Source organism: Oncorhynchus clarkii, chromosome 26 (genome assembly GCF_045791955.1).
Source record: "Oncorhynchus clarkii lewisi isolate Uvic-CL-2024 chromosome 26, UVic_Ocla_1.0, whole genome shotgun sequence".
NCBI lineage: Eukaryota > Metazoa > Chordata > Actinopteri > Salmoniformes > Salmonidae > Oncorhynchus > Oncorhynchus clarkii.
This window is the reverse complement of record NC_092172.1, coordinates 25,234,800-25,262,792: the sequence shown is the minus strand read 5'-3', so window position 1 is coordinate 25,262,792 and position 27,993 is coordinate 25,234,800. Positions and strand designations below refer to the sequence as shown.

The 27,993-nt window shown below is 42.8% G+C and overlaps 2 protein-coding genes across 2 annotated transcripts; one reads left to right on the top strand and one right to left on the bottom strand.

Moving 5' to 3' along the window:
• Positions 1 to 13,971: 13,971 nt before the first annotated feature.
• On the top strand, positions 13,972 to 19,609 carry LOC139385212 (la-related protein 6-like). The gene is made up of 3 exons (XM_071130326.1): positions 13,972 to 14,696; positions 16,536 to 16,734; positions 17,370 to 19,609. Exons 1-3 carry the CDS (start codon positions 13,972 to 13,974, stop codon positions 18,483 to 18,485), a joined length of 2,040 nt encoding a protein of 679 aa, XP_070986427.1. The 3' UTR covers positions 18,486 to 19,609.
• A 3,158-nt stretch (positions 19,610 to 22,767) lies between these two features.
• Positions 22,768 to 27,826, bottom strand: LOC139385007 (TM2 domain containing 3). Its single transcript, XM_071129975.1, has 6 exons — positions 27,679 to 27,826; positions 27,266 to 27,361; positions 26,976 to 27,136; positions 26,659 to 26,833; positions 25,449 to 25,524; positions 22,768 to 24,277 (listed from the first exon to the last, which is right to left on the bottom strand). The coding sequence occupies exons 1-6, from the start codon at positions 27,782 to 27,784 to the stop codon at positions 24,112 to 24,114; spliced, it is 780 nt and encodes a 259-aa protein (XP_070986076.1). The 5' UTR covers positions 27,785 to 27,826; the 3' UTR covers positions 22,768 to 24,111.
• Positions 27,827 to 27,993: the final 167 nt, after the last annotated feature.

The following is a 27,993-nucleotide window of genomic DNA, read 5'->3' as shown; positions in this document are numbered from 1 at the left end:
GCTGTATGTGGTATGGATCAAGGACAGGAGAGGTGTTCAGAGGTGCGTAAAGGAAGGCGCACAGGTAGGCCTCATGAAAAACAATGTTTCATATGCTCTTTTTAATCACAGTAATAGGCAGTGATTTGTCAGTGAAAACGTGAAAGAATCCTTTTTATAGCATCACTTTCATATACTGTACATTAAGACAAATCCTTCTACGTTGAGTATTAGAATGCAGTTTACATAACCTGATAATGACTTGATATTTGAGTGCATTCACAGCAAGCCACCTGCAGACAACTTACAAAATGCAATATTGCATTTGAGGGTTCGTTTTTCTGATGAAAATAGTTATTTGATGCATGGCCTACTATTTCTAACTGGGAAAACTGAGTAAAATCCTTTTTCCAAAATTGATTTAGGTACATTTTTGTGAAGAGGTATGAGGGTTGTGATATCAAATCAAATCAAATCAAATTTTATTTGTCACATACACATGGTTAGCAGATGTTAATGCGAGTGTAGCGAAATGCTTGTGCTTCTAGTTCCGACAATGCAGTAATAACAAGTAATCTAACTAACAATTCCAAAACTACTGTCTTGTGCACAGTGTAAGGGGATAAAGAATATGTACATAAGGATATATGAATGAGTGATGGTACAGAGCAGCATAGGCAAGATACAGTAGATGGTATCGAGTACAGTATGTACAAATGAGATGAGTATGTAAACAAAGTGGCATAGTTTAAAGTGGCTAGTGATACATGTATTACATAAGGATACAGTCGATGATATAGAGTACAGTATATACGTATGCATATGAGATGAATAATGTAGGGTAAGTAACATTATATAAGGTAGCATTGTTTAAAGTGGCTAGTGATATATTTACATAATTTCCCATCAATTCCCATTATTAAAGTGGCTGGAGTTGAGTCAGTGTCAGTGTGTTGGCAGCAGCCACTCAGTGTTAGTGGTGGCTGTTTAACAGTCTGATGGCCTTGAGATAGAAGCTGTTTTTCAGTCTCTCGGTCCCAGCTTTGATGCACCTGTACTGACCTCGCCTTCTGGATGATAGCGGGGTGAACAGGCAGTGGCTCGGGTGGTTGATGTCCTTGATGATCTTTATGGCCTTCCTGTGACATCGGGTGGTGTAGGTGTCCTGGAGGGCAGGTAGTTTGCCCCCGGTGATGCGTTGTGCAGACCTCACTACCCTCTGGAGAGCCTTACGGTTGAGGGCGGTGCAGTTGCCATACCAGGCGGTGATACAGCCCGCCAGGATGCTCTCGATTGTGCATCTGTAGAAGTTTGTGAGTGCTTTTGGTGACAAGCCGAATTTCTTCAGCCTCCTGAGGTTGAAGAGGCGCTGCTGCGCCTTCTTCACGATGCTGTCTGTGTGAGTGGACCAATTCAGTTTGTCTGTGATGTGTATGCCGAGGAACTTAAAACTTGCTACCCTCTCCACTACTGTTCCATCGATGTGGATAGGGGGGTGTTCCCTCTGCTGTTTCCTGAAGTCCACAATCATCTTCTTAGTTTTGTTGACGTTGAGTGTGAGGTTATTTTCCTGACACCACACTCCGAGGGCCCTCACCTCCTCCCTGTAGGCCGTCTCGTCGTTGTTGGTAATCAAGCCTACCACTGTTGTGTCGTCCGCAAACTTGATGATTGAGTTGGAGGCGTGCGTGGCCACGCAGTCGTGGGTGAACAGGGAGTACAGGAGAGGGCTCAGAACGCACCCTTGTGGGGCCCCAGTGTTGAGGATCAGCGGGGAGGAGATGTTGTTGCCTACCCTCACCACCTGGGGGCGGCCCGTCAGGAAGTCCAGTACCCAGTTGCACAGGGCGGGGTCGAGACCCAGGGTCTCGAGCTTGATGACGAGCTTGGAGGGTACTATGGTGTTGAATGCCGAGCTGTAGTCGATGAACAGCATTCTCACATAGGTATTCCTCTTGTCCAGATGGGTTAGGGCAGTGTGCAGTGTGGTTGAGATTGCATCGTCTGTGGACCTATTTGGGCGGTAAGCAAATTGGAGTGGGTCTAGGGTGTCAGGTAGGGTGGAGGTGATATGGTCCTTGACTAGTCTCTCAAAGCACTTCATGATGACGGATGTGAGTGCTACGGGGCGGTAGTCGTTTAGCTCAGTTACCTTAGATTTCTTGGGAACAGGAACAATGGTGGCCCTCTTGAAGCATGTGGGAACAGCAGACTGGTATAGGGATTGATTGAATATGTCCGTAAACACACCGGCCAGCTGGTCTGCGCATGCTCTGAGGGCGCGGCTGGGGATGCCGTCTGGGCCTGCAGCCTTGCGAGGGTTAACACGTTTAAATGTTTTACTCACCTCGGCTGCAGTGAAGGAGAGACCGCATGTTTTCGTTGCAGGCCGTGTCAGTGGCACTGTATTGTCCTCAAAGCGGGCAAAAAAGTTATTTAGTCTGCCTGGGAGCAAGACATCCTGGTCCGTGACTGGGCTGGATTTCTTCCTGTAGTCCGTGATTGACTGTAGACCCTGCCACATGCCTCTTGTGTCTGAGCCGTTGAATTGAGATTCTACTTTGTCTCTGTACTGGCGCTTAGCTTGTTTGATAGCCTTGCGGAGGGAATAGCTGCACTGTTTGTATTCGGTCATGTTACCAGACACCTTGCCCTGATTAAAAGCAGTGGTTCGCGCTTTCAGTTTCACGCGAATGCTGCCATCAATCCACGGTTTCTGGTTAGGGAATGTTTTAATCGTTGCTATGGGAACGACATCTTCAACGCACGTTCTAATGAACTCGCACACCGAATCAGCGTATTCGTCAATGTTGTTATCTGACGCAATACGAAACATCTCCCAGTCCACGTGATGGAAGCAGTCTTGGAGTGTGGAGTCAGCTTGGTCGGACCAGCGTTGGACAGACCTCAGCGTGGGAGCCTCTTGTTTTAGTTTCTGTCTGTAGGCAGGGATCAACAAAATTGAGTCGTGGTCAGCTTTTCCGAAAAGGGGGCGGGGCAGTGCCTTATATGCGTCGCGGAAGTTAGAGTAACAATGATCCAAGGTCTTTCCACCCCTGGTTGCGCAATCGATATGCTGATAAAATTTAGGGAGTCTTGTTTTCAGATTAGCCTTGTTAAAATCCCCAGCTACAATGAATGCAGCCTCCGGATAAATCGTTTCCAGTTTGCAGAGAGTTAAATACAGTTCGTTCAGAGCCATCGATGTGTCTGCTTGGGGGGGGATATATACGGCTGTGATTATAATCGAAGAGAATTCTCTTGGTAGATAATGCGGTCTACATTTGATTGTGAGGAATTCTAAATCAGGTGAACAGAAGGATTTGAGTTCCTGTATGTTTCTTTCATCACACCATGTCACGTTGGCCATGAGGCATACGCCCCCGCCCCTCTTCTTACCAGAAAGATGTTTGTTTCTGTCAGCGCGATGCGTGGAGAAACCCGTTGGCTGCACCGCTTCGGATAGAGTCTCTCCAGTGAGCCATGTTTCAGTGAAGCAAAGGACGTTACAGTCTCTGATGTCCCTCTGGAATGCTACCCTTGCTCGGATTTCATCAATCTTGTTGTCAAGAGACTGGACATTGGCAAGAAGAATGCTAGGGAGTGGTGCACGGTGTGCCCGTCTCCGGAGTCTGACCAGAAGACCGCCTCGTTTCCCTCTCTTTCGGAGTCGTTTTTTTGGGTCGCTGCATGGAATCCACTCCGTTGTCCTGTTTGTAAGGCAGAACACAGGATCCGCGTCGCGAAAAACATATTCTTGGTCGTACTGATGGTGAGTTGACGCTGATCTTATATTCAGTAGTTCTTCTCGACTGTATGTAATGAAACCTAAGATGACCTGGGGTACCAATGTAAGAAATAACACGTAAAAAAACAAAAAACTGCATAGTTTCCTAGGAACGCGAAGCGAGGCGGCCATCTCTGTCGGCGCCGGAAGCACTCTATGATATGGGTCATTTAATAGTCAAATCCTTTAAGGGATCAATACATTTCTATATTGCTTCCCCAGTATCTGCATGAACCATCAGGCCAAGTGTTTTTGGTTGACCCTGCTGGACAGAAAGAGGAGGAATCGGAACACACTGCATTCCAAATCAGGTCTTAGTTATTCCATTATACTGGATCTAATACATATTAGCATTTCACATACATTCATAAGTGTAATACTTTTTTATTCCATACTGTGAAAAACTCTCTTGGCTGCTGGCTCTCTCACTTTCCGACATGCGCAGAGCAGACTTGAACCACAGGGGTTCTCTGTAAAGAGAGAGTAATCCAAAAGGCACAGACACACCCCTTGACTCTCAATTGGCACCTTTGACCTGTATGTATTCTCTCCTGATTGGCTCTGTGGTGCAGTCTGGCAGTCTGACTAAAGTGCCAGAGGTATGAGGAGAGACATCCTTCTTTGTATTTATGGGAACAAATATTTCCTAACACTTTGGATCTTATTCTTGGACAATTAGAAGACAAAATGCATCAATGCAAAAAAAATGTATTACTAATTACTGACCTTGTGGGTCTATGGGTGTTTGGGCCAATAAAGTGCCAACTCAATTCTACCACTGACTAGTCTCTCATGCCCCTATGAACAGGGACACAGGGCAATAGTTTTTATTCGAAACCAGACCTTTTTTACTGGAGTACACTAACCCCTAATTGGGGCTCTTTTCTTGACACACAGTAGCAGCTTACCAGATAACAAGTCAAGAAGAACAAAAGTAGATTGTTGTAAGGGTGTATTACATCCTGTGCTGGCCCCATTGTCATATCCATTCTGGATTCTGAGTGGTAAAATCAGAGCTGAAAAATCCTTTATGTATGTGTATACATTTCCGCCAAGACAGAACTGCCAAAGAGGGTGGAGTTGCAATCTACTGCAGAGACAGCCTGCAGAGTTCTGTCATGCTATCCAGGTCTGTGCCCAAACAGTTTGAGCTTCTACTTTTAAAAATCCACCTTTCCAGAAATAAGTCTCTCACTGTTGCCGCTTGTTACAGACCCCCCTCAGCCCCCAGCTGCGCCCTGGACACCATATGTGAATTAATTGCCCCCCATTTATCTTCAGAGTTTGTAATGTTAGGTGACCTAAACTGGGACATGCTTAACACCTCGGCCGTCCTACAATCTAAGCTAGATGCCCTCAATCTCACCCAAATTATCATGGAACCTACCAGGTACAACCCCAAATCCGTAAACTCGGGCACCCTCATAGATTTCATCCTGACCAACTTGTCCTCTAAATACACCTCTGCTGTCTTCCTCCAGGATCTCAGCGATCACTGCCTCATTGCCTGCGTCAGTAATGGATCCGCGGTCAAACGACCACCCCTCATCACAGTCAAACGCTCCCTAAAACACTTCAGCGAGCAGGCCTTTCTAATAGACCTGGCCCGGGTATCCTGGAAAGATATTGACCGAATTCCGTCAGTAGAGGATGCCTGGTTATTCTTTAAAAGTGCTTTCCTCACCATCTTAAATAAGCATGCCCCATTCAAAAAATGTAGAACCAGGAACAGCTATAGCCCTTGGTTCACTCCAGACCTGACTGCCCTTGACCAGCACAAAAACATCCTGTGGTGTACTGCATTAGCATCGAATAGCCCCCGCAATATGCAACTTTTCAGGGAAGTTAGGAACCAATATATACAGGCAGTTAAGAAAGCAAGGCTAGCTTTTTCAAACAGAAATTTGCATCCTGTAGAACAAACTCCCCAAAAAAGTCCATGGAGAATAAGAGCACTGCCTCCCAGCTGCCCACTGCACTGAGGCTAGGAAACACTGTCACCTTCGATAAATCTATGATTATCGAGAATTTCAATAAGCATTTTTCTAAGGCTGGACTTGGTTTTCACCTGGCTACCCCTACCCCGGTCAACAGCTCTGCACCCCCCACAGCAACTTGCCCAAACCTCCCCTATTTCTCCTTCACCCAAATCCACATAGCTGATTTTCTGAAAGAGCTACAAAATCTGGACCCCTACAAATCAGCTGGGCTAGGCAATCTGAACCCTCTCTTTCTAAAATTACCCGCCGCAATTGTTGCAACCCCTATTACTAGCCTGTTCAACCTCTCTTTCGTATCGTCTGAGATCCCCAAAGATTGGAAAGCTGCCGCGGTCATCCCCCTCTTCAAAGGGGGAGACACTCTAGACCCAAACTGTTACAGACCTATATCTATCCTACCCTGCCTTTCTAAGGTCTTCGAAAGCCAAGTTAACAAACAGATCACCATTTCGAATTCCACAGTACCTTCTCCGCTATGCAATCTGGTTTCAAGCTGGTCATGCGTGCACCTCAGCCACGCTCAAGGTCTTTAACGATATCATAATCGCCATCGACAAAAGACAATACTGTGCAGCCGTATCCATCGATCTGGCCAAGGCTTTCGACTCTGTCAATCACAGCATTCTTATCGGCAGACTGAACAGCCTTGGTTTCTCAAATGACTGTCTCGCCTGGTTCACCAACTACTTCTCAGATAGAATTCAGTGTGTCAAATGGGAGGACCTGTTGTCCGGACCTCTGGCAGTCTCTATGGGGATGCCACAGGGTTCAATTCTCGGGCCGACTCTCTTCTCTGTATACATCAATGATGTAGCTCTTGCGGCTGGTGATTCTCTGATCCACCTCTACGCAAACGACACCATTCTGTATACTTCTGGCCCTGTATACTTCTGGCCCTACTTCTGGCCCTGACACTGTGTTAACTAACCTCCAAATGAGCTTCAATGCCATAAAACTCTCCTTCCGTGGCCTCCAACTGCTCTTAAATGCAAGTAAAACTAAATGCATGCTCTTCAACCGATCGCTGCCCGCATCTGCCCACCCACATAGCATCACTACTCTGGACGGTTCTGACTTATAATATGTGGGCAACCTCAAATACCTAGGTGTCTGATTAGACTGTAAACTCTCCTTCCAGACTCATATTAAGCATCTCCAATCCAAAATTAAATCTAGAATTGTGGCCAAAAAGTTGTGGCCAAATATTAATTTCCACAAAGTTTGCTGCTTCAGTGTCTTTAGATATTTTTGTCAGATGTTACTATGGAATACGGAAGTATAATTACAAGCATTTCATAAGTGTCAAAGGCTTTTATTGACAATTACATGAAGTTGATGCAAAGAGTCAATATTTGCACTGTTTTACACTTCTTTTTCAAGACCTCTGCAATCCGCCCTGGCATGCTGTCAATTAACTTCTGGGCCACGTCCTGACTGATGGCAGCCCATTCTTGCATAATCAATGCTTGGAGTTTGTCAGAATTTGTGGGTTTTGTTTGTCCACCAGCCTCTTGAGGATTGACCACAAATTCTCAATTATTACACCTCTCAAGTCTTGATTCCTAGTTTCCCCTACTGAGGAAGAATACAAAAACAGCTATGTGCAAGAGCAGACACCCCTGCCTCAAACGTGAGGAGAGAAGGATTGGTAGACAGGAAAAAACAACATACCAGTGGTATTACTGATGTAAACATGATATTAAGTATGACTTTTTACAGCCCTACTGCTCTCTCAATGTAAATCTCAACATTACCTATTTTCACTTACAGAAGAATATTAACAGAAATGTTGCGTTGAATAAGACATGTATTCAATGATAAACTTTAACAGAAGCTTTGGGAATCTATGCTGTGCAAATACCTGCATTTTGCAGCAGTTCACACAAACCAAATCACTTAATGCATTGATACTTGCTACAAACAATGTGTTGTGCTATGTGAAGGTTTTTGTGCAAGAATACATTAAATGCAAGTCCAACACTGGTGTCTGCAGTTCAATTCCTGCCAAATCCAAGACGGCAGGTATTGTCACTTATAACTGTAAATTACTGTCTGTCATTGTTTCTAAGTTTGAATGTGTTACTAGAAGGTTAAAAAAAATAATTGAACCCCATCCTTCAACATACAATATTTACTGTTCCTTAAAGGTCCAATGCAGATGTTTTTATTTCAATATCAAATCATTTCTAGGTAATAATTAAGTAGCTCACTGTGATTGTTTTCAATTAAAATAGCTTCTTAGCAAAGAGCAATTTCTCAAGCAAGAATTTTGCTAGGACTGTCTGGGAATGGTCTGAGTGGGGAGGGGAAAACTGATCAAACAGCTCTTACGCTAAAATGACATTATCAGCAATTCACAGTATTTTCCAACCGCATAGTGTGGAAATATATATAAAACACATGTTTGACTGCACTGGACCTTTAACTGCCTCTGCTACTCTCAAACAGTACTTAATGTGCCTTGCAATCACTCTTATTCTTCTAATCATGAAGCATACAATTTATTCCAGCAAACAACACCACTGAAGACCCAAATTGCCATTGTTACCTCGAAACAAACAGGAAAAAAATCTTATTCAAGAGTTACTTTATACAAACAATGACCTGAATCTACATAGAGATCTCAATGGGATTAAGGTCTGGGGAGTTTCCTGGTCATGCACCCAAAATATCGATGTTTGGTTTCCCGAGCCACTTAGTTATCACTTTTACCTTATGGCAAGGTGCTCCATCATGCTGGAAAATATATTGTTCATCACCAAACTGTTCCTGTATGGTTGGGTGAAGTTGCTCTTGGAGGACGTGTAGGTTACATTCTTTATTCATGGCTGTGTTCTTAGGCAAAATTGTGAGTGAGCCCACTCACTTGGCTGAGAAGCAACTCCACACATGAATGGTCTCAGGATGCTTTACTGTTGGCATGACACAGGACTGATGGTAGCGCTCACCTTGTCTTCTCTGGACAAGCTTTTTTCCGGATGACCCAAACAATCGGAAAGGAGATTAATCAAAGAAAATGACAGTACCCTGGTCCTCAGCAGTCCAATCCCTGTACCTTTTGCAGAATGTTTTTCCTGGAGAGAAGTGGCTTCTTTGCTGCCCTTCTTGACACCAGGCCATCCTCCAAAAGTTTTTGCCTCACTGTGCGTGCAGATGCACTCACACCTGCCTGCTGCCATTCCTGTGCAAGCTCTGTACTGGTGGTGCCCCGATCCCGCAACTGAATCAACTTTAGGAGACAGTCCTGGCGCTGCTGGACTTTCTTGGGCGCCCTTCACAACAATTGAGCCGCTCTCCTTGAAGTTCTTGATGATCTGATAAATGGTTGATTTAGGTGCAATCTTACTGGTAGCAATATCCTTGCCTGTGAAGCCCTTTTTGTGCAAAGCAATGATGATGGCACGTGTTTCCTTGCAGGTAACCATGATTGACAGAGGAAGAACAATGATTCCAAGCACCGCCCTCCTTTTGAAGCTTCCAGTCTGTTATTCGAACTCAATCAGCATGACAGAGTGATTTCCAGCCTTGTCCTCGTCAACACTCACTCCTGTGTTAACGAGAGAATCACAGACATGTTGTCAGCTGGTCCTTTTGTGGCAGGGCTGAAATGCAGTGGAAATGTTTTTTGGGGATTCAGTTCATTTGCATGGCAAAGAGGGACTTTGCAATTAATTGCAATTCATCTGATCACTATTCATAACATTCTGGAGTAAATGCAAATTGCCATCATACAAACTGAGGCAGCAGACTTTGAAAATTAATATTTGTAATCATTCTCAAAACTTTTGGCCACGACTGTACATTTATTCACTCTGTGATAGGGTTGGATCCTATATGCTACTTTTATTGTCCTGTAAATGGTTCAGTGCCTATAATTTAGGCTGTGTGTAGAATGGGGCATAAAGGAAATTACATCTACTAATAAATTACTACTAGATCATAGTGATAAGGAAAACCGCATACAAATTTGGCTTGTGTATTCATTTGCCTATAACTAATCATAATTCTATTATTTTTACATAAAAAAAGAGAATACTTCAAAATGAGAAGATCCTGCCATGGAAAAGACGACTGGATGGTCATCAAGTGTAAAGGAGGGGAAATAACTCACACCATGCAGCAGGACACCTTCAGCTGTGGGGTCTTTGTAAAGCAGGTTTGATAGTTATATTTTCAATAATGAATGGTTAGCTGTTATGTGACAATTAGGTAAAAAACGCTATTATATTTTTTTGGTGTAGATGGCCAAGGAAGTTGCACAGAACTTCCACAACATCCCCTCCCAAATTGATATGGAACCTTCAAAAACACATGGAGCAACTGAGAAAAGAAATGGCTGAGGATATACTAAAAATGTCTGTTAATGACATTTAATTCAAAGTAAATGTAAATTCTTTATTTTTGTGTAGTTGTGTGGGACAGCCACATGTTCAGTTCATGCATATGATTTCATAGTTCAACAAAGCCAACAACTGCTTCATGTGTGCCACTGATAAATAACCAGGATGTGGCCCAAAGACTGACTGGGTTAGTAACTTTATTTAACATGTTTATAATATTTTGACAACAGTGACGGCATGTAAGACTATTTATAATATAACACAATGGATGGCTAATTCGTCATACTGCATTGATATTTGATATTATTTACAACGTGTTACATTTTGTTTTGTTTTGATTGAATGTTTTGCATGCCAACTGAGGTTCCATGTGCTGTAACTAGGAATGAAGACAAAAGAGTTCAACAGAGTAAAGAACACAAACTGGAAGTGCAGTCTTTGTTGTTGAAAATGTATGCTATACCCCATCCACACTGAAGAGGCTCTGACATGTACATCAACCAGGGATACAGAGAAAGTTAACACGGTGAAATGTTTCATACATAATTGAAGTTACATTTCTGTTGGCATGTTGGAAAAGATTAAAGGTCTACAATTTGCTTAATTTGTCAACATTATATTTGTATTCATTGATTTACTGGCCAACAATACTGTGGTTAAATGTTCAGTATATGTATTGACCAGCAAACCCACTGCAGCCTACCTCACTAGCTCACTCTCCATCCCTGCTTTGGACAATTAATAACATGATCCTCGTACTTTGCCCTTTTCCTTTATGGTTGATATTAACGACGAAAGGAGATATTATCTGTCTCTCTCCTATTGTGTACCACTGTTAAATACTGTGGAAAAAAAAAAACAGGGAAAATAAGTATTTAGAACTACCAATTATTGTAGATAAATATTAAAGAAATGGGTAAACACAACACTGGACTGAACCCCCTAATTGTCAAACTAATAATAATGTACAACAATATAGAAGATACATGACTAGAGGTTATGCAATATGGGTGTATATCCACTGTATGCTTCTTAGGTGTGTAATTGACATGACCAAGGAGCTATTGCAAATGTGAAACTACGAAAAATGTATGTTACACCACGTGATTTTACAGTACACAAACAAGAGGGTGCAATATAGAAGGGTAGTCAGCGGACATTAGGTCACATGACCAAGGAGCTATTGAAATTCTACATTTTGAAAAATTCATGTAAAACCATGTGAGAAAAAAATTGACAAACTAAAGGGTGTGCAATGTGCATCTATGCCACAGGTTAGCTACAACCAGTTTTGAAAGTGTTAGGAGTAATGGTTAAAGAGCTATTGAATTTTGAAAAATGTGATTTATCACTATGTTGACGGTCCCTAACTGCTGTTGGTGGAGGTAAGGAAAACTACAGGCGAATATCCAACCTGAAACTGATTTCAGAGCCATGTCCTCTTACATCATTATTGATGCATTCATAAACACTTTTTTAAAGAAAAACACTCTCCACCGGTGACCCTCTCATTGTTATAAAGCTTTGGTTATACTGTCTCAGCTGGAAAATATAAGTGCTAGGAAAGGACTCTCACTCAGACTCATCAAAGAGACATCCCACACACATGCTCATCACAAGGATCATCTATTCATAAAACTGAATCAATTGTGGGAGATGATGTTGTAATCTTAAGTGACAAGCAGATAATGGAATGCTCTATATAAATGACAGTTCTTCCACAAATGACCTAGCTACTTCTGTTGTGACACAATGTCACTTTTGTAATCATTTATTTACCACATACACAAAAAATAATGGTCAGTATACTTCAGAGATAATTGTCCCACATCAAAGCTCATAATTATGGTTCTGCAATCAACCACTTCTGCAGCCATTTTATAAGGGCATGATAAAGTGGATTATATGAATGTGATATATATCTCACAATTGACAATAAAAAACATACCACTAAGACACAGGGATCAATGTAAATTGTCTCTCGTTATGTATTATGCATGGGGACTTGGCCAGTCAGAGCTCTCTGGGGTACAGCGGTCTATAAATATCTTGTCTGACTCAGAATGAGGGAGTGATGTGAAGCAGAAGTAAAATGCTGCACTCATCTGTAAATCGAAAAACATAAGATCTAGAATCCTTTAGGGAGAAACAGAATCCTTAATAAGACAAAAGAAAGAAACATTGTATTTTTTGATGACTATAGCATTAAGCAAACCCTTCAATATCAGTAGTGAGTTATATACTGTAGGTTACAGCACAGGGCATTTACAGACTGCGAACAATAGAGATTTTCTGTCAAAGAAAGGTGCTGTAGTCTGGACCCACAGTGTCAGTTTGTTCCACATACAGTAATAGCTTACGTACATGTCTGCATGGATGAGAAACACACACCTTCTGACAGTCACCTTGGACAGACTCACAAAGGATTCTCTATTATCACCAGGGTATGTATATTTGCAAAGACATACATGCATATTTTCCTTCAACTTTACTCCAAATGTCTTTCATTCAAGGCAGGATTGCCCAATCATGTATCAGATGATTTTGTGAAAGATTGCATCACATTCACAAGCTCAAAAAGCAAAACATTTCACAATGTTCCTAAGAATCTCATGATTACTGATTTATATACTTCCTTTCAGATTCTTCACAACTGGGACACAGGAAAAACACATATCAGATATAACTAAAGTGTAGATGGTAAATTAAACCTTGTAAAGCTTTCTCTATCCAGATGTCCAGAATGGACAAAATCATACAGACAAAAACATGTGTACATTTAAAATAAATCAACATATGTAAGATATTTGTAGTAGCGAGAAGGATTACAAAAGTACACCCTTGTTGTTGAATGTTAAGTGTAGGCGAATAGTAGTCACAATTGCATTCAGTCTGAACAAAGATGAAATACCAGCTCTCTGATCAAGAGAGGGGTGCTCATTTTAACTCAGCTCAGTTTACAGCAAATCAGCTTACTCCTGACAAAGGTGTCCCAAATAGCAGCCTATTCCCTATGGGCCCTGGTCAATTGTAGTGCACTTTAAAGGAAATATGGTGCCATTTGGGGTGCAACCCTTGTCTCTATTGGGGTTGTTTCCTGCTGCAGACACCTGACAGATAAGCTGTTGAAGGGTTGGTTGGAACATCTGATTGATGTCTGCTCCTGGCTTGTGGCACTGGGAGGTATGACACTGCCACTGTGGCTGCTGCAGCAGGACATGTGCTTCAGAGTATGAGTCAGTCCACCAGCTGTACAACTCTTGCCAACAGGGTGGAAAAAACATCAAGTAATCTCAGGCTTGGCAACAGTATTAGCAATGGTGTAGCAGTTGTGGTGTGGGTGATGGTTTAAGAGTCCATGTAGGATATGATACACACCTACAATTAAAAACAGTCAGCGAGTGTCATAAGCGCACTAAAGGTTTGGGCCAATGGGGTGTAGGCTTGGAGATAACAGACCATGAATTGGATCATTAGCATTACCAATGCCAAATCCTGACATCTTCAAATCTGTGTTAATAATTTTGTTGCAAAGGGCTACTTTTTTATAGGCCTACACATCATCTCATAGTAAAAGCCACTGCTGACATTAATGCCTCATGACACTGTATGCACTGGTGTCATTTATTTGTGTCCTTCCCCACAGCAAATCCCTCAACAACCCCTGCGCTCTAACGCTAAAAGCCTATTATCCAATTTGCAGGTTCAGAGAAATGTGTCAGCCTTCATGATTGGTGCATTGCAATTTCCCCAATTGCAGAACAGCACGTGTAATTTACACTTCTACTTCCCCCTATTTAGGACACGTGTGAAATAGCAGCCATTTCTTAACTAGAAATAGTGACAAAGGGTAAAATACACAAAAATGCAAGCATTGGTAAACGCATTTATCCGTTGTCTCCATTTTCTCCTCCCTCCCTCTTGGCTTCATCTTGGGTTTTGCTGGTGTGTTGGGGATGAGTGCGGAAAGATGACATGGCCCAATCCCAGAGCTCGTTTCAAAAGCAGATCGCTTCTTACATATCAGGAAGTAGCAACACAAGACCGCTCTATCCCCTCCGTCTCCCCAGCTCCTAGCTGCGTCTCGCTAGCTGCTAACTCCACGCCACCCCAGGGTTCTCCGTGGGGTAGAATTTGGGGGCTCTGGCAAGCTGTGGAGCGCATCTTCGGGACTTCCTTGACCATCCACCGGTGTGGGTGTCAAAGGCGTCGAGGTGTATGTGCCCCGTGTTCTGCAGACTTCAATTGTTGTAGTACAAGGAATAAAGGCATTCAGGAAATCACTACCACTGGTGTAGCCGAGGAGAAAGTGAACAAACCGGGAGAAAACGCATTTATTTCGGGTAAAATGACGAGTGCCACCATGGAGTTTCGGAAACATATCGAATCTGTCTCAGGTTCGTCAGCGGGACGGGAAATCGACGAGGTGATAATTGTGGATCAACACCTGCAAGAGATGGGGACTCAAGTGACGATAACAGTGGCTATTCAGGCGGCAGACGACGAGGAACCAGAGGTGTCCTCAAACAATCTCGATTTTCTCGGAGGCAGCTGTAGTGAAGACGAATTTGGAAGACATGATAAATCCAGGTAAATGCTTGGTCTTCTAATGGCATGTCTGACTATATACTAATTTTTAACGTTATCTGATTGTTTATTGCAATTAACCCCGTAGGCTAAAATACTGCAATACTTTATTTTGTTGTGTTATTTTAGTGTGAACTTCAATTCCACAGTGAAGGGCTATGGTAATTGCCAGACAGTTTCTAACCACCTGTAGACGGGCATTGTAATCCCATTGACGTAAAAGACAGAGGCCGATTTGGATGGCACCTTTACACTCATTGCTCTAATTCCCCTGCGTCATCCCCTGCTATTTCAACCTGGACTCGGGGGTAGACGTAACATAGTAAATATCAATCCTGAACACTCCTATTAGTGTGACGTTTCGTATGGTATGTATTCATTTGTGGATGTCATCATCCATTTTGTATGACATGTTAGGAATTATAATTCTTACAATATGACATTTAAAATTCCACATTTATTTCTCTTTGTTGTGGTTAATGTTAACTAGGTGGGTAAAGCAGTGGTTTCCAACTCCAGCACACATTTCTGTTGTAGCCTCTGAGGGCCTGATTAATGACAAGTAGAATCAGGTCTGCTTGTCCTGGGGCTACAATGCAAATGCATACTGTTGGGGGTACTCGAGGACTGGCGTTGGGAAACACTGGGTTAAAGGGGAAGGGTTAGCTATCATGGAAAGTAGTAATCCGTGATTACATTCTAACACACAACCTTTGGATTGCTAGAGATTTGCAGACTAACCACCATACTTTCGATTTTTGCCTTAACTGGCCTTCTGTCTTAACCAAACGAAACCTATTCTACTAAATTGCGTGTTCGGATTTACATTTACTATGTGACGTCTAGTCTGAGACCAGGCTGGCTATTTTTGCCCTTGTAAATTCCTGTGACCCAGTGCTAATGTATAGGCTACGTGGTTGGTATGTTTAATTTAGGTAGTCTGAAATGAATGAATATTCTTAGCCAGGTCAGCCAATACATCAGTCAGTCTTGCAGTGTTCCTCACTTGCAACAATGTTGCACTTGTTTGGGGGCATGGAACATTAACAGTTTTCACGTGTTACTTTTGTAACCAGTGAACTACTCGTTGATACTATTGACTAGTTTATTGTGTCAGGGGAGAATCGCAGAGGATAACTCTGTCTACGATAATTGGTCCCTTTACAGTGGTGTTGTGTGCGGGGGAGGTGTTGCGCAGGGCTTCCCCTGACTTTAAAACAGTGGGTTGGATGCTGTGATCATTACGTTGTCTGTTCTGTCTGGGGTGTTCGACCAGTGGCTTGCCTAGCCTGTGGGATGGGATCGCTGTGTGAGGAGGATGACTCATCCACACAGTAGTGTCATTCAGACCTTCACTCTTATCACAGCCGAAGATGCCAGCTTGGCATACCTGTGCAAATTTTAAAGCCCTCTGTCAATAGAGCTTTGATTAAACCTTTGATTTGGTGTTGTAGGCAGTAAATGACTGCATTGTTTGATTTTTAAAGTCTGGCTGATATGGTAAATAGCCCTGTCCCTGTGGGGGAGGCATGTAGTGTGGAGATCAGTGACTCTGCACTCTTCAGATGGAGGTCTTAATGATTTCTGTTCATGTTGGTGGGACACCCTGTGGTGTTGCGGTTCTGGCAGAGAGCAGTGTGACGGTCACACCGTGGTTAGGCAGCCTGTCACTACTGTCACAGGAAGAATCAAAATGAAATGAGGAAAGAGTCAAGATGGCAGTGCTTTTAAGGATGTTTCTATGGGTAATGACTGAGGCTGTTTTGATCAGTTCTCCTGCCAAATCGGTTAAGCTCCTGCCTTGTCTTTGTGAACTGGCATGTTAACCGTTTTCTTTCTCAGTGGCGCTGGCACGAGTGGTGGGGAGCTGGAGGAGGAGAGCTGGCAGCCCCCAGACCCAGAGCTGACCCAGAAGCTGGTGGCCCAGATCGAGTACTACCTGTCGGATGAGAACCTGGAGCACGATGCCTTCCTGCTCAAACACGTCCGACGCAACAAGCTGGGCTTCGTTAGTGTCAAACTGCTTACCTCTTTCAAGAAGGTAATGTTTGATCTCCTGCTGACAGTTTGGTTTCTTGATTTTGAAATTGGAATATCAATTGAAAACCCTGGGGTCTCGTATAACTGAATGCAACAGCTGTTCCTAGTGTCAATATGGCAAGCCGTTGGGGCTAGGAAGTGCTTTTTCACATGGATTGGAGGCGGGACCATCTGGTGTGAATGAGGCTCAAACATACTCATTGATTTTTAGCTGTTTCCTTTTTCAGTTTACACTTCCAAGAATAAGATCTGTTTTTCTCCTCTACTGGTTTAATTTCTAATGTTCACAGCTGCATGAATACTGTAAATGTTTATTTAGTTTCTAAGAGGAGCTAACAATAATGGCACTATGTTGCTGTATTTAAAATGTTAAAAAAAATAATATTTTAGGAACTGTTAAACACTTCTGTAGTAGCCAGTAACTTGATTTGCCTTTTGATAGCTGTTGATTACATAGAAAAATAATCTCATTCTAGATCTGTGGCTGCTTATGTTATCATACTGCTATCAAAACAAAGGCTTTTTAGTTTTCAGGATGTATGATAAAACCAAGGAAGTTCTATCATACAGGATGCTGCCTGTAAAAGTACTGACTTTCACTTCCGATCATCTCTAACAAAGTTATTTTCTTCCCAGGTGAAGCACTTGACACGAGACTGGCGAACAACTGCATATGCTCTGCGCCACTCGACAATACTTGAGCTAAACGATGAGGGGCGCAAAGTGCGTCGCAGATCAACAGTGCCCGTTTTTTCCAGCGAGTCTCTGCCAAGCCGCATGCTGCTACTCAGCGAGCTGCAGAGCTGGCCAGAGCTGGGCGTTGCGATGGAGGGTGTGGATGGCGATGGGCGTGAGGGCGGCGCTACCCAACAGGAACAACTGATGAAGCTGCTGCTGAAAGCATATGGAACATATGGAGCCATTGCCTCTGTGAGGGTGCTGAAGCCTGGCAAGGACCTGCCAGCCGACCTGAAGAAGCTGAGTGGCCGCTACACACAGCTGGGCACTGAGGAGTGTGCCATCGTGGAGTATGAGGAGGTGGAGGCTGCAGTCAGAGCCAACGAGGCTGTGGTCAGCGATGAGGGGACAGGGTCTCTGGGGTTGAAGGTGGTCCTGATCGGCACCAAGCCTCCCAAGAAGAAGGTCCCCAAAGATCAGCGTCAGTGCGACGAGGGAGGAGGAATGAGGAAGAGCCACTCACTCAACAGCCGGGTACGGGAGCTTCAGTATCTCGACGACTCTGCCTGTAGCTCCTCAGATACTGAGAGCAACCCCACCTCCCCCAGACTGGCCCGCAAATCCTGCTCTGTCAATAAGCTAAGTCCCACTGGAGGGGGTGCCGCCTTCCAGAACAATCACCTGAGCCCAGCTGTGTCCCCACGCACAAGCCCCTGGTCGAGCCCCCGGGCCAGCCCATGCTCCCAACGCAAGTCTCCCCACTCCCATAAGTCTCCTTTGGCCAGTGAGGGCAGACTGAGCCCTGAGGCTGGGCGACGTTGGGCGGACTACTCCTCAGACAGCAGCCTGACGCCGTCCGGTAGCCCCTGGGTCCAGAGGCGCAGGCAGGTGGCCTCCCAGGAGAGCAGCCCAGTAGGGAGCCCCATGCTGGGTCGAAAGATCCAGGGCGCAGACGGGCTTCCGCCAGGTGTAATGCGTCTACCGCGTGGGCCTGATGGAACACGTGGTTTTCACTGTGGTGTGTCCATTGGTGTTGCTGAGATGGGAGAGAAGACTGCTTCTACCCAAACCTGACACTCAGACGGGGGGGGTCTATGCCCCCAGTTCTAAAGAAGTACACTGAGTACAGCGATGAGATTTGACCCAGTCCTTTGGCCACTACATTGACATTCTTCACCCCCCGCCCCATATTTGAATGAGCGTAGATTTGTTCTGTTATAGTTTGGAGTTTTGTCAGTCTTTGTTATACTTTTATACAATATTTTGTTTAAAAACATGGTGATGCCTAATTTATGAAATATTTCAGATATATTTTGAGTTTATGAAATTCAAAGTTGAGTACTGTATTTGACACCTCCATTGCCATCTGAGGAGTTGTGCATGGGGTGGGCGGAGATGTACTCCGGTAATCCTATTTTACTTTTTTTTTTATTGGAAAGTTTCCAGTGTCCTCAGTCTTAAAGTATGTGTGTAAAATCTCATAACATTTTGTATGGATGGTGTGAACAGTGTTATGGGCACATGGTGTGGATATCGCCATATGCCTTTTGCTATATTTGTCTATTGTGAGTATCAATGTTATTTGCTCCTTAAACTGTGGCCATACTTTCCCTGCCAGAAGGTTGAACGGTTCACATGGACTACTTTTTTATTTTGCCCTTTTTAATTGAGTTATGTTTCCTGGATGCCTAACTTGCTTCCACTCCTAGCTCTGCAAAAATGAAAAATACTGGGGGGGGGGGGGGGCCCCCTTCCTTGGCTGGAATCTGTTTCTATCAGTGTATAGCCTCTGCCGAGTCCCCAACAACTGGATGTTCTGGTTTCCAGGGGAAATGGAAAAAGCCTGTGACACGACTTCCGCTTTTGGATGTTAACAAGATGCCACTCCATCTTAACTCCTTCACATGTACTGGATTGGTTGAACAGTGTAGAAGAGAAACTCCCCTGACACTTATTTTTATTTAAATTTTTTCTTGTCAAGACCCAGTATGTAGGGGATCTGGTTTCAGGCATTGCTTTTATGCCTGCTACGTTGGGTTAATCAGTGTGTAGCATGCTGGTAGTGGGGTATATGAGGGATGCAATGTTCAGGTTTGTGTGTGCAATGCAGATGCTCTTGAACGCTTGCCTTGACATCTGAGCTGGGGTAATGTGCAGTGCATTTTCTTTATTGTACAAAATAAATCACTAAAATTGCATTTGGCTTGTGGCAACATTTTAATTTCCTTTCGATTAGGGACACAGGCCGAATTGGATTGATGCCCCTTCCTAACGCAAGGTCAAGTGTTTATTAGCTTACACGATTGTGTAAGATTTAAATGAATACCCATCACATGCAAAAGACTGACAAAAGTGGCTTATTGGCTACATTCCACAATGATCCACCATTATCACATGAGATTGACTGCACAGATGAGAAGTGCATGAGCTGGAAGAAAGCTTGGATGTTGGTATCAATACCAGCGTTCTCTGCAAAATTGGGTAATTTACAGATTGCAGTCAGATTTTATAACACAGGCTATTTTTCAGGTCTGTTACATAGCTGGATCTAATTGGTATTGCTTTCAAATGTTCCTTAGCAACCATAAAGGTCTGAAGCAAATCCAGTATCTTGCTGAGATGCTATGAAATCAGATGTGATCCAGCTTCATCAGGGTACAGATACTACATGTATCAACTTATTACTGTATGACTATTGGAAGTAGTGAACTAGTGATAAAAATATTTAACAGTTACAGTTCATATAAGACTCAGTCAATTGAAATACATTCATTAGGCCCTAATGTATGGATTTCACGTGATTGGGAATACAGATATGCATCTGTTGGTCACAGAACTTAACATTTTAAATTAGGGGCGTGCATCAGAAAACCAGTCGGTATCTGGTGGGACCACCATTTTCCTCATGCAGCGAGACTCCTCTCTTTCACATACAGTTGATCAGGCTGTTGATTGTGGCCTGTGGAATATTGTCCCAATCCTCTTCAATGGCTGTGCGAAATGGCTGTATATTGGCGGGAATTTGAAAACGCTGTCATACACGTCAATCCAGAGCATCCCAAACATGCTCAATGGGTGACATGTCTCAGTATTCATGCAAAGGAAGAATTGGGACATTTTCAGCTTCCAGGAATTGTGTACCTCCCAGACAGTTTACCTAAACCCTTCAATGGATTCATCTAGGTTCACTCTGAAATCCATCTTTATGTCTATATAACACGACACTGCAATAACCTTCACCCTCCCCACTGCCGCACCTCACATAGTTAATTCTCTATCATATACAGAGGTACCATACTCAAATTATTTTCTTCACATTGCCAAAACCTCATCTGGTCAGCCTGATGAACCAAACTACCAAATAATACCTCTATATAGCCTAACTCACATAATCACATTTTTTCTTGGTTACTGAGTATATTATGTACAATTATAATTCATATACTTGGCTTAACTGATTGAACAAACTTTTTTTTGAACTTATATTTCTGGTATGGTTCACAAGCTCTTTTGGGCTTCTAACTGCACCTGCACACCATTTTTACCAGTTTTTATCAGTACTGTTTTGTCTTTCGCTTTTCTTTGGTGCGAATAAATAAAACCTAAAACCTACAGACCCTTGTGACATGGGGAGGTGCATTATGCTGAAACATGAGTTGATGGCGGCAGATGAATGGTACGACAATGGGCCTCAGTATCTCTATAGGATCTCTGTGCATTCAAATTGTCATTGGTAAAATGCAATTGTGTTGTCTGGCCATTCCATAACTCCACCACCATGAGGCACTCTGTTCACATCAGTAAACCGCTGGCCCACACAACGCTATACATGTGGTCTGCGGTTGAGGCCTATTGGACGTACTTCCAAATTCTATAAAATGACATTGGAGACGGCTTATGGTAGAGAAATGAACATTCAATTATCTGGCAACAGCTCTCGTGGACATTCCTGTAGTGAGCATGTCAATTGCACACTCCTTCAAAAGTTGAGACATCTGTGGCATTGTGCTGTGTGACAAAACTTCACATTTTAGAGTGGCCTTTTGTCCCCAGCACAAGGCACACCGTGTACTGATCATACTGTTTAAGTAGATTCTTGATATGCCACACCTGTCAGCTGGATTAATTATCTTAGCAAATAAGAAATGCTCACTAACAAGGATGTGCACACAATTTGAGCGAAATAAGCTTTTTGTGTCTATGGAACATTTCTGGGAACTTTTATTTCAGCTCATGAAACATGGGACCAACACTTTACATGTTGGGGTTATATTTTTGTTCAGTATGCTGTATAACATCCTAGGAACCAGTAGCCTAGTGCTGTTACTGGGAGATCCAGTGAAATGATGCCAAACTAATTGTTTATTGCATAAGACGGGAATGAATGAACAATCTTTTGTCTTCATCACTCACGATTAGCAATTCTAAACTAATCATAGGGGATTTCACTACAATGCAAGTTGTGTTCTGATTCATCTAGCATTGTTAACTCTCAATGGATTTGAACATGCAAATGGCTGTCCTATTACTTAAGAGAACTCACATGTACTCATAGGAGTAATGATATTCACAATATGTTTCCATAAATGTCAATTAACCCAGTAAGACTTATTTAATTAAAGAATCACCCTGTTCTGTTCAGCACTGATTGTCTAGTATAGCATCCATGATTCTTATCATCGATTGGACAGTATTTTTATGTTTTTATCGGAAATGACTAGGTGATATGGTGGTTCTATTTCCGTTGTATTTTGAGATGCTACTCGTTGAGATAAACGTCAGCCTCAACTGAGAACAAGTGTTTGGTTAACAATACATAACCCAATATGAAACTATTTCTTACAGGTTGTATTCATGCTCAGTGAGATATGTGGCATACTGAGGATGACTGGCATTTATTATTCTAACTGGTTAGCCTTGCCAGACAAAATGTAGAGGTGGCGGTCAGTCGATTCAGCTCAAACATTAATGGGCCAAACACATATTCTGTTGGAGGTGGTACATAACAGTAAGTGATGTGGGAGTGAGGAGCGTATACAGACAATTACTGCAGAACAGCCAATGAGAAGCGCTAACACATGCTAGCAATGCTAGGACCAATGCAGAAGGTATTGTATGTAATATGGTGTATGTATTCACATAACCATTAGTCAGTGAGATGTTGAATTACGGGAGTGAGCTTCTCTTTCTGTATCAAAGATGTGCCACAGTATCATTACAATGAGGCAGGGCATTTTACTGTGTGAAAAAGCACAGAGGTGAAAGTCAATCATCATGGAAATTACAGACCAGATGATTTTGTTTATTCAAGTATGCTTATAATACTAGACAATACAAACACAATAAGACACAAAGATCAATAACATATCACAAGTTTAATATTTACAATTTTCTTAAACATCTTTGTCATTACAGTGTTCCAATTGTTTTTTTAAAATCCAGAACATGAACACATTTTCACCAGAAGTATAGGTTACCAGTTTGTGCAGCACACATACTCAAGCTCTGGATATGGGAGGCTACATATCGTAACCATTTGGGCTGGGCGATTGAGCGATGAACAATAATATAATGAAAGCTACATGAAGAACAAAAAGTGTTGCACAAGTTCTTTGAAAACTAGTACTAAAACCATTCTGAACCAGTTCGTGACCTAGTTGAAGCCTGCACAGCTTTACGAGAACAGTGTGTGTTTTGGGCATGCAGAGCTGTAGTGCAATGCCATGTAATGCTGAAATCTGACATATGAACATCACAGAAGGTTGGTGGCGCCTTAATTGGGGAGGACGGGCTCATGGTAATGTGTGGGGCAGAATAGTATCAAATACATCAAACACATGGTTTCCATGTGTTTAATGCCATTCCATTCACCCCGTTCCAGTCATTACTATGAGCCGTCCTCCCCTTAACAGCCTCCTGTGGTGCACATCCACATCCACAATGCAATAAATATAAATACACAATATAAGCCCCAGCCATAATAACCACCATGTCATTTCCCCAAATCTGTATCCCAACCACATTTTCATCCAAGCAATCTGACATTCATGTTGCAATGTTACACTCCAAAGAAAATAACCGTTCAAGTATTTTTTTCTAGTTGGTTTGCAGAGAGAACACTGAAAGGTTGATCTGCTATCCACCGATGCACATAACCGTCTATCACACTTAGCAGGTGCCACATGCTTTTACAAAAACTGCAGGGAAGAAAAACTTTGCTTTTCTTCCAAGCACCTTTTGTTTCTGTAATCGGTATTATAATAATAACTCTATTTTGTGTTCAATAGCCATGGTTAATGGTCTCCTATGCATGACCGTGCAGTAAGTAAGTACTGCTCAACTGTGCCTACCTTCCATTCTCCAGTCAGTCCATATCAGCCTGACCAACTCTAACCACCATTACCCAAATAACTCCAAAACGATGCTCAGTGCAGCTTGTATTACAGTATATCAGTGAAGGATGCTTGGGCTTGATGATCTAGAGGCGGACCTGACAAGGCTGACCGTGAAGCTGCACTGGTGGCAGGTGGGACAAGAAGTCAGTCTTTGCAGACAGTGGGAGTTTGGGCAAGCAGATGGTGTGATAATGGGATGGCATCTCCATGGAGTGGATCTTTACAGTCAGACAGTCTAAACTGAAATGGAGAGGGTATCAACCCTACAACCATCATGCCTGTGGAGTGGGCATCAATCACAGGTCTCAGATGTAGAGGGAGCCATCGGCTGGCCCCACATACCCCGCTCCAATCAGCAGCACATCAATCAGGGTCCAGATACCCAGGCCACCGAAGCTGAACAGCTTGCCCAGACCCTCTCTCCACTGGCCAAGATAGAACCGGTCAGCCCCAAATCCACCTAGTGTAATACTGCAGATAGAAACAACAATAACAACTGGGATTCTACTGGTAACAGTAAAGAGCATAGAAGACAAAGACATCTAAGCGGGAAGGTGCACCATATTGAATGTCGGCTGTAAGCCTGCTTGGTGTTGACAAAGGGTGGCAAGTCAATGTGTACAATCGTCTGGAAATTAAAAGAAAATGACGGCTGATGTTCTGTTGTCAGAGGCGGTAGGACGGACACTCGCTGTTTTTAACCTTCCTCATCACGGCTTTTTTTTGTCCTTAAGAGATGAGTGACTGTTGTGCTAGTCACTCATTTACTTTACAAATGAGACGATTTTCATGAATATTTTTCAAGGATGAAGATGTTTTATAAAAGATTCAAAGTATAAGAAACCCAAAGAAACTTTTAGAAATCTATAACACAGGTGGGGTGGTCTTAAAGGGGGGCTGAACCCACCGATTTCCCCTGGGTTTCTCTGCTACTCATTATGAAAAAATATGTGTCTTGGGGGTGTGGTTCAACGTGGGTGTGTTATGTTAGCTATATCGTACCCTGGCCGCTATTGTTGTTTGTCCCGCTACAGTCACCGTAGCTAAAATATCCCAAACAGCCACTATACTTTCAACAAAGGATTGCGTGACGAATGGCTTAACAACAGCGTAACACAGCATTACAACAATAACGTGATTGGTCAAGAATTCCAAGCTCAGTGCATTATAAATTTCCTCCTTTCTAGAGTATCTTTGATGACAGTTGTGTTTGTGATGCTAACATTAGTTCACAAACGTATAAACATCTGTTTATAATGAACAAACCTTGTTCTTTCAACACAACACTGTAAATTATTGGTCGTTCTGCTGACTGTAAAGAAATGGGCAGGGCTGTAGGTTGATTCTGCTGCTACGATTGGGTAGCGTGCACTGCAGCACACGTGCACCTATACTCTGGATTATTTGAGTACTGCAAGCCATGCCAGACAGCGGTCCTGTGTGGGCAGAATTGAAATCTAAACCCAACCCAAGGAAAACGCTGTTGTTCTCGATTCCGTAAATCTCAGTTTTGTAAAATACTGACTTAAAATGTTGTCCTATTTACACTTTGTAGTCAGTTTTGGCACCAAAATAAATGCTTCTGACTAATATTGATGCCACACAGCCTGCCCTTAACAGTGTGCTTGTGCAGGAGTCTTACCTGAGTGCCAGTGCTGTCGACCACTTGTACCCACCTGTCCAGTTGCAGTACAAACGTTTCTGAAATACTCTTTTACCTGAGAACAAAAGACAGTTTTAATGAATGCACTGCACAGTATACACTCCCCTCCATACGCATTTGGACAGTATACACTCCCCTCCATACACATTTGGACAGTATACACTCCCCTCTATACGCATTTGGACAGTGAAGCATTTAGCGCATTTTAGATAGAATGTTTTATTTGAGGGTATTTTCATACATATCGGTCTTAAAGCGCTTCCTGTAACTAGTCCCCCCATTTGAAGAAGTCAAAGGATTTTTGACAAATGAACTTATAGTGTAGTCAAAAGTTTAGAATTTGGCTCCATATTCCTTGCACGCCAAAACTACATCAAGCTTGTGACTCTACATCCTTGTTGGATGCATTTGCCGTTTGTTTTGCCCAACAGGAACTGAATGGTGAATAATGTCTTGTGCCATTTTGGAGTCACTTTTATTGTAAGTAAGAATAGAAGATGTTTCTGAAAACTTCGACATTCATGTGGATGCTAACATGATTATAGATCATCTTGACTCAATCATGAATAATGATGAGTGAGAAGGTTAGAGACACAAAGAGCATACCCCCCGAAATATACTATTCTCCCCTGTTATTGGTAAAGGTTAGCACGTTTTGTTGTCTCTGAATGGCATCCCACTCATTATTCATGATTCATTCATGATTTTTCTTAATGGCATTATCAGGATTAACTGTGTTCAGAAGTATCTAATCTACATGACTTATCTAGAAAGAAAATGATCGTTCACCATTGTTACTTTTCGACAAAATATAACCCAGAACACTACCAAAATAAACTATAAATGCATCCAAGGGGTTTGTAGAGTCAAGCTTGATGTAGTCATTGCATGCAAAGAATATGGGATCAAATACTTAATTTTTCTCAAAATACTTTTGACTTCACATGGGTGGGACTACATACATAATGTGCTTTCATTTATAAATGGTAAAACATACGTATGAAAATACCCTCAAATAACAGGTGACATACTTCTGGACTGTTGCCTCATGAAACACTTGATCTCAAATCCAAAATGCTGGAGTATAGAGCATTTTTTAAATGTATTTATCACTGTCCAAATACATGTGGAGGGGTGTGTATGTATCTGAATAATAATGAACCAGACACACTGTACAGTCAGTGTATACCTAAGCAGTGTACGTGGTCCAGCACTTGGCAGGTGGCGTTGTAGCGTTTGCGAGGGCAGGCAACGGTCATACAGCTGGTTGAGTTGGAGCACCTGTACTGAGACAGGTCCAGCTGCCAGCAGAACTGGCACGTGATGGACAGGGAGAAGTTGGTCTGCTGCTTCCCCGACTCCACCTGCAAGCAGAGAGAAATAAACAGCATACTGAAGCATCAACAGCACAATGACAAAGTGCTACAGTTACGTACTTTCTTTGTAAATGGAGCTCCTTGTTCTTTGTCAAGAACAATCTGTGTCCAACTGGCGAAATGAACTCACTGTGCAGTGGACTCCTCTCTTGGCCTTGCAAGAGAAAGACGCTGGTTTGCCATAGCTACAGTTGTGGTGATAGCTGCAGTTGATGCAGTCAGCAGGCAGTCTGTTGCATTGACCCTCACTGGGGCATTTGGAAGCATAGCTGTCTGAATCAGTTGGAGATGCTGCAAAATAATTCACAAGATTATAGGTTGTCCCATGGACTTCATTCAGTAACAGCATACCAAAGAGGCGCTGTCAGTGTCAACATGATAAAAACATCCCATAGGTCGAGGCCGGGGAGGAGATTTTACCAGATGATGGAGCAGGAACCACCGGGCTGGTGATGACTGGCTGAGCATCTCGGCTGTAAGGGGGCTCCTGGCCCACGTGTGGGGAGCTCAGGTACCCTGGAAGACAGAGGGGGTTGGCATATAAGGGGGAGGGTGCATCATGTAGCTAGCAGTTATAGCTAACAAGGTAATAAACACAGCTTGCTGGAGCAATTGTACGTTAGCTAGCTTGCCAGATAAATTACAGTAGGATCAGTAAATTGTCTGTCAGGCGTCTGTATAGACCTGCGGTCTACCATTGTGTGGATGTTAGCCATACGTTCTTATTAGCTAGCTAATGTAATGCCTTACGCCAGCTAACCACTTTGCTAGCTAAGTAGCATCGAAAAAATAATCCCAGATGAAGCCTAGCCCTGGGATATACATAGCCTTACCATTTACACATTGCAAACATGGATCCAAAAATAACAATATTATGATTCCATGGGCTTTTAGGCAGCGTCTTCTCTCAAATGGCCAAATCTGACTGACTGTAGCCATTGTGCTAACGTAAATCAACTTCAATACCAATGACCCACCCACAAATGTGGGCAATTTAAAGGGGACGCATGAATTTACTTCTTGACGTCAAGATTATTCAAGAGCAGAGACCTTAACAGGGTCAAATGTGTTTTTTTTTGTCAGATGAAGAATAATTATAAAAATTACTTTAATCTCCAATGAATAATAAGATAATGAAGGGGACGCAA

Bases quoted from the DNA above. Each gene is read 5' to 3' on its own strand.
- LOC139385212 (XM_071130326.1), top strand. From the start codon at position 13,972: ATGCAAGCATTGGTAAACGCATTTATCCGTTGTCTCCATTTTCTCCTC. The intron at 14,697-16,535 runs GTAAATGCTTGG...TTTCTTTCTCAG, and splicing joins GGAAGACATGATAAATCCAG to TGGCGCTGGCACGAGTGGTG. The intron at 16,735-17,369 runs GTAATGTTTGAT...TTTTCTTCCCAG, and splicing joins TGCTTACCTCTTTCAAGAAG to GTGAAGCACTTGACACGAGA.
- LOC139385007 (XM_071129975.1), bottom strand. From the start codon at position 27,784: ATGGCTACAGTCAGTCAGATTTGGCCATTTGAGAGAAGACGCTGCCTA. The intron at 27,362-27,678 runs GTAAGGCTATGT...TCTGTCTTCCAG, and splicing joins ATGTTTGCAATGTGTAAATG to GGTACCTGAGCTCCCCACAC. The intron at 27,137-27,265 runs GTAAAATCTCCT...ATTATTTTGCAG, and splicing joins GGTTCCTGCTCCATCATCTG to CATCTCCAACTGATTCAGAC.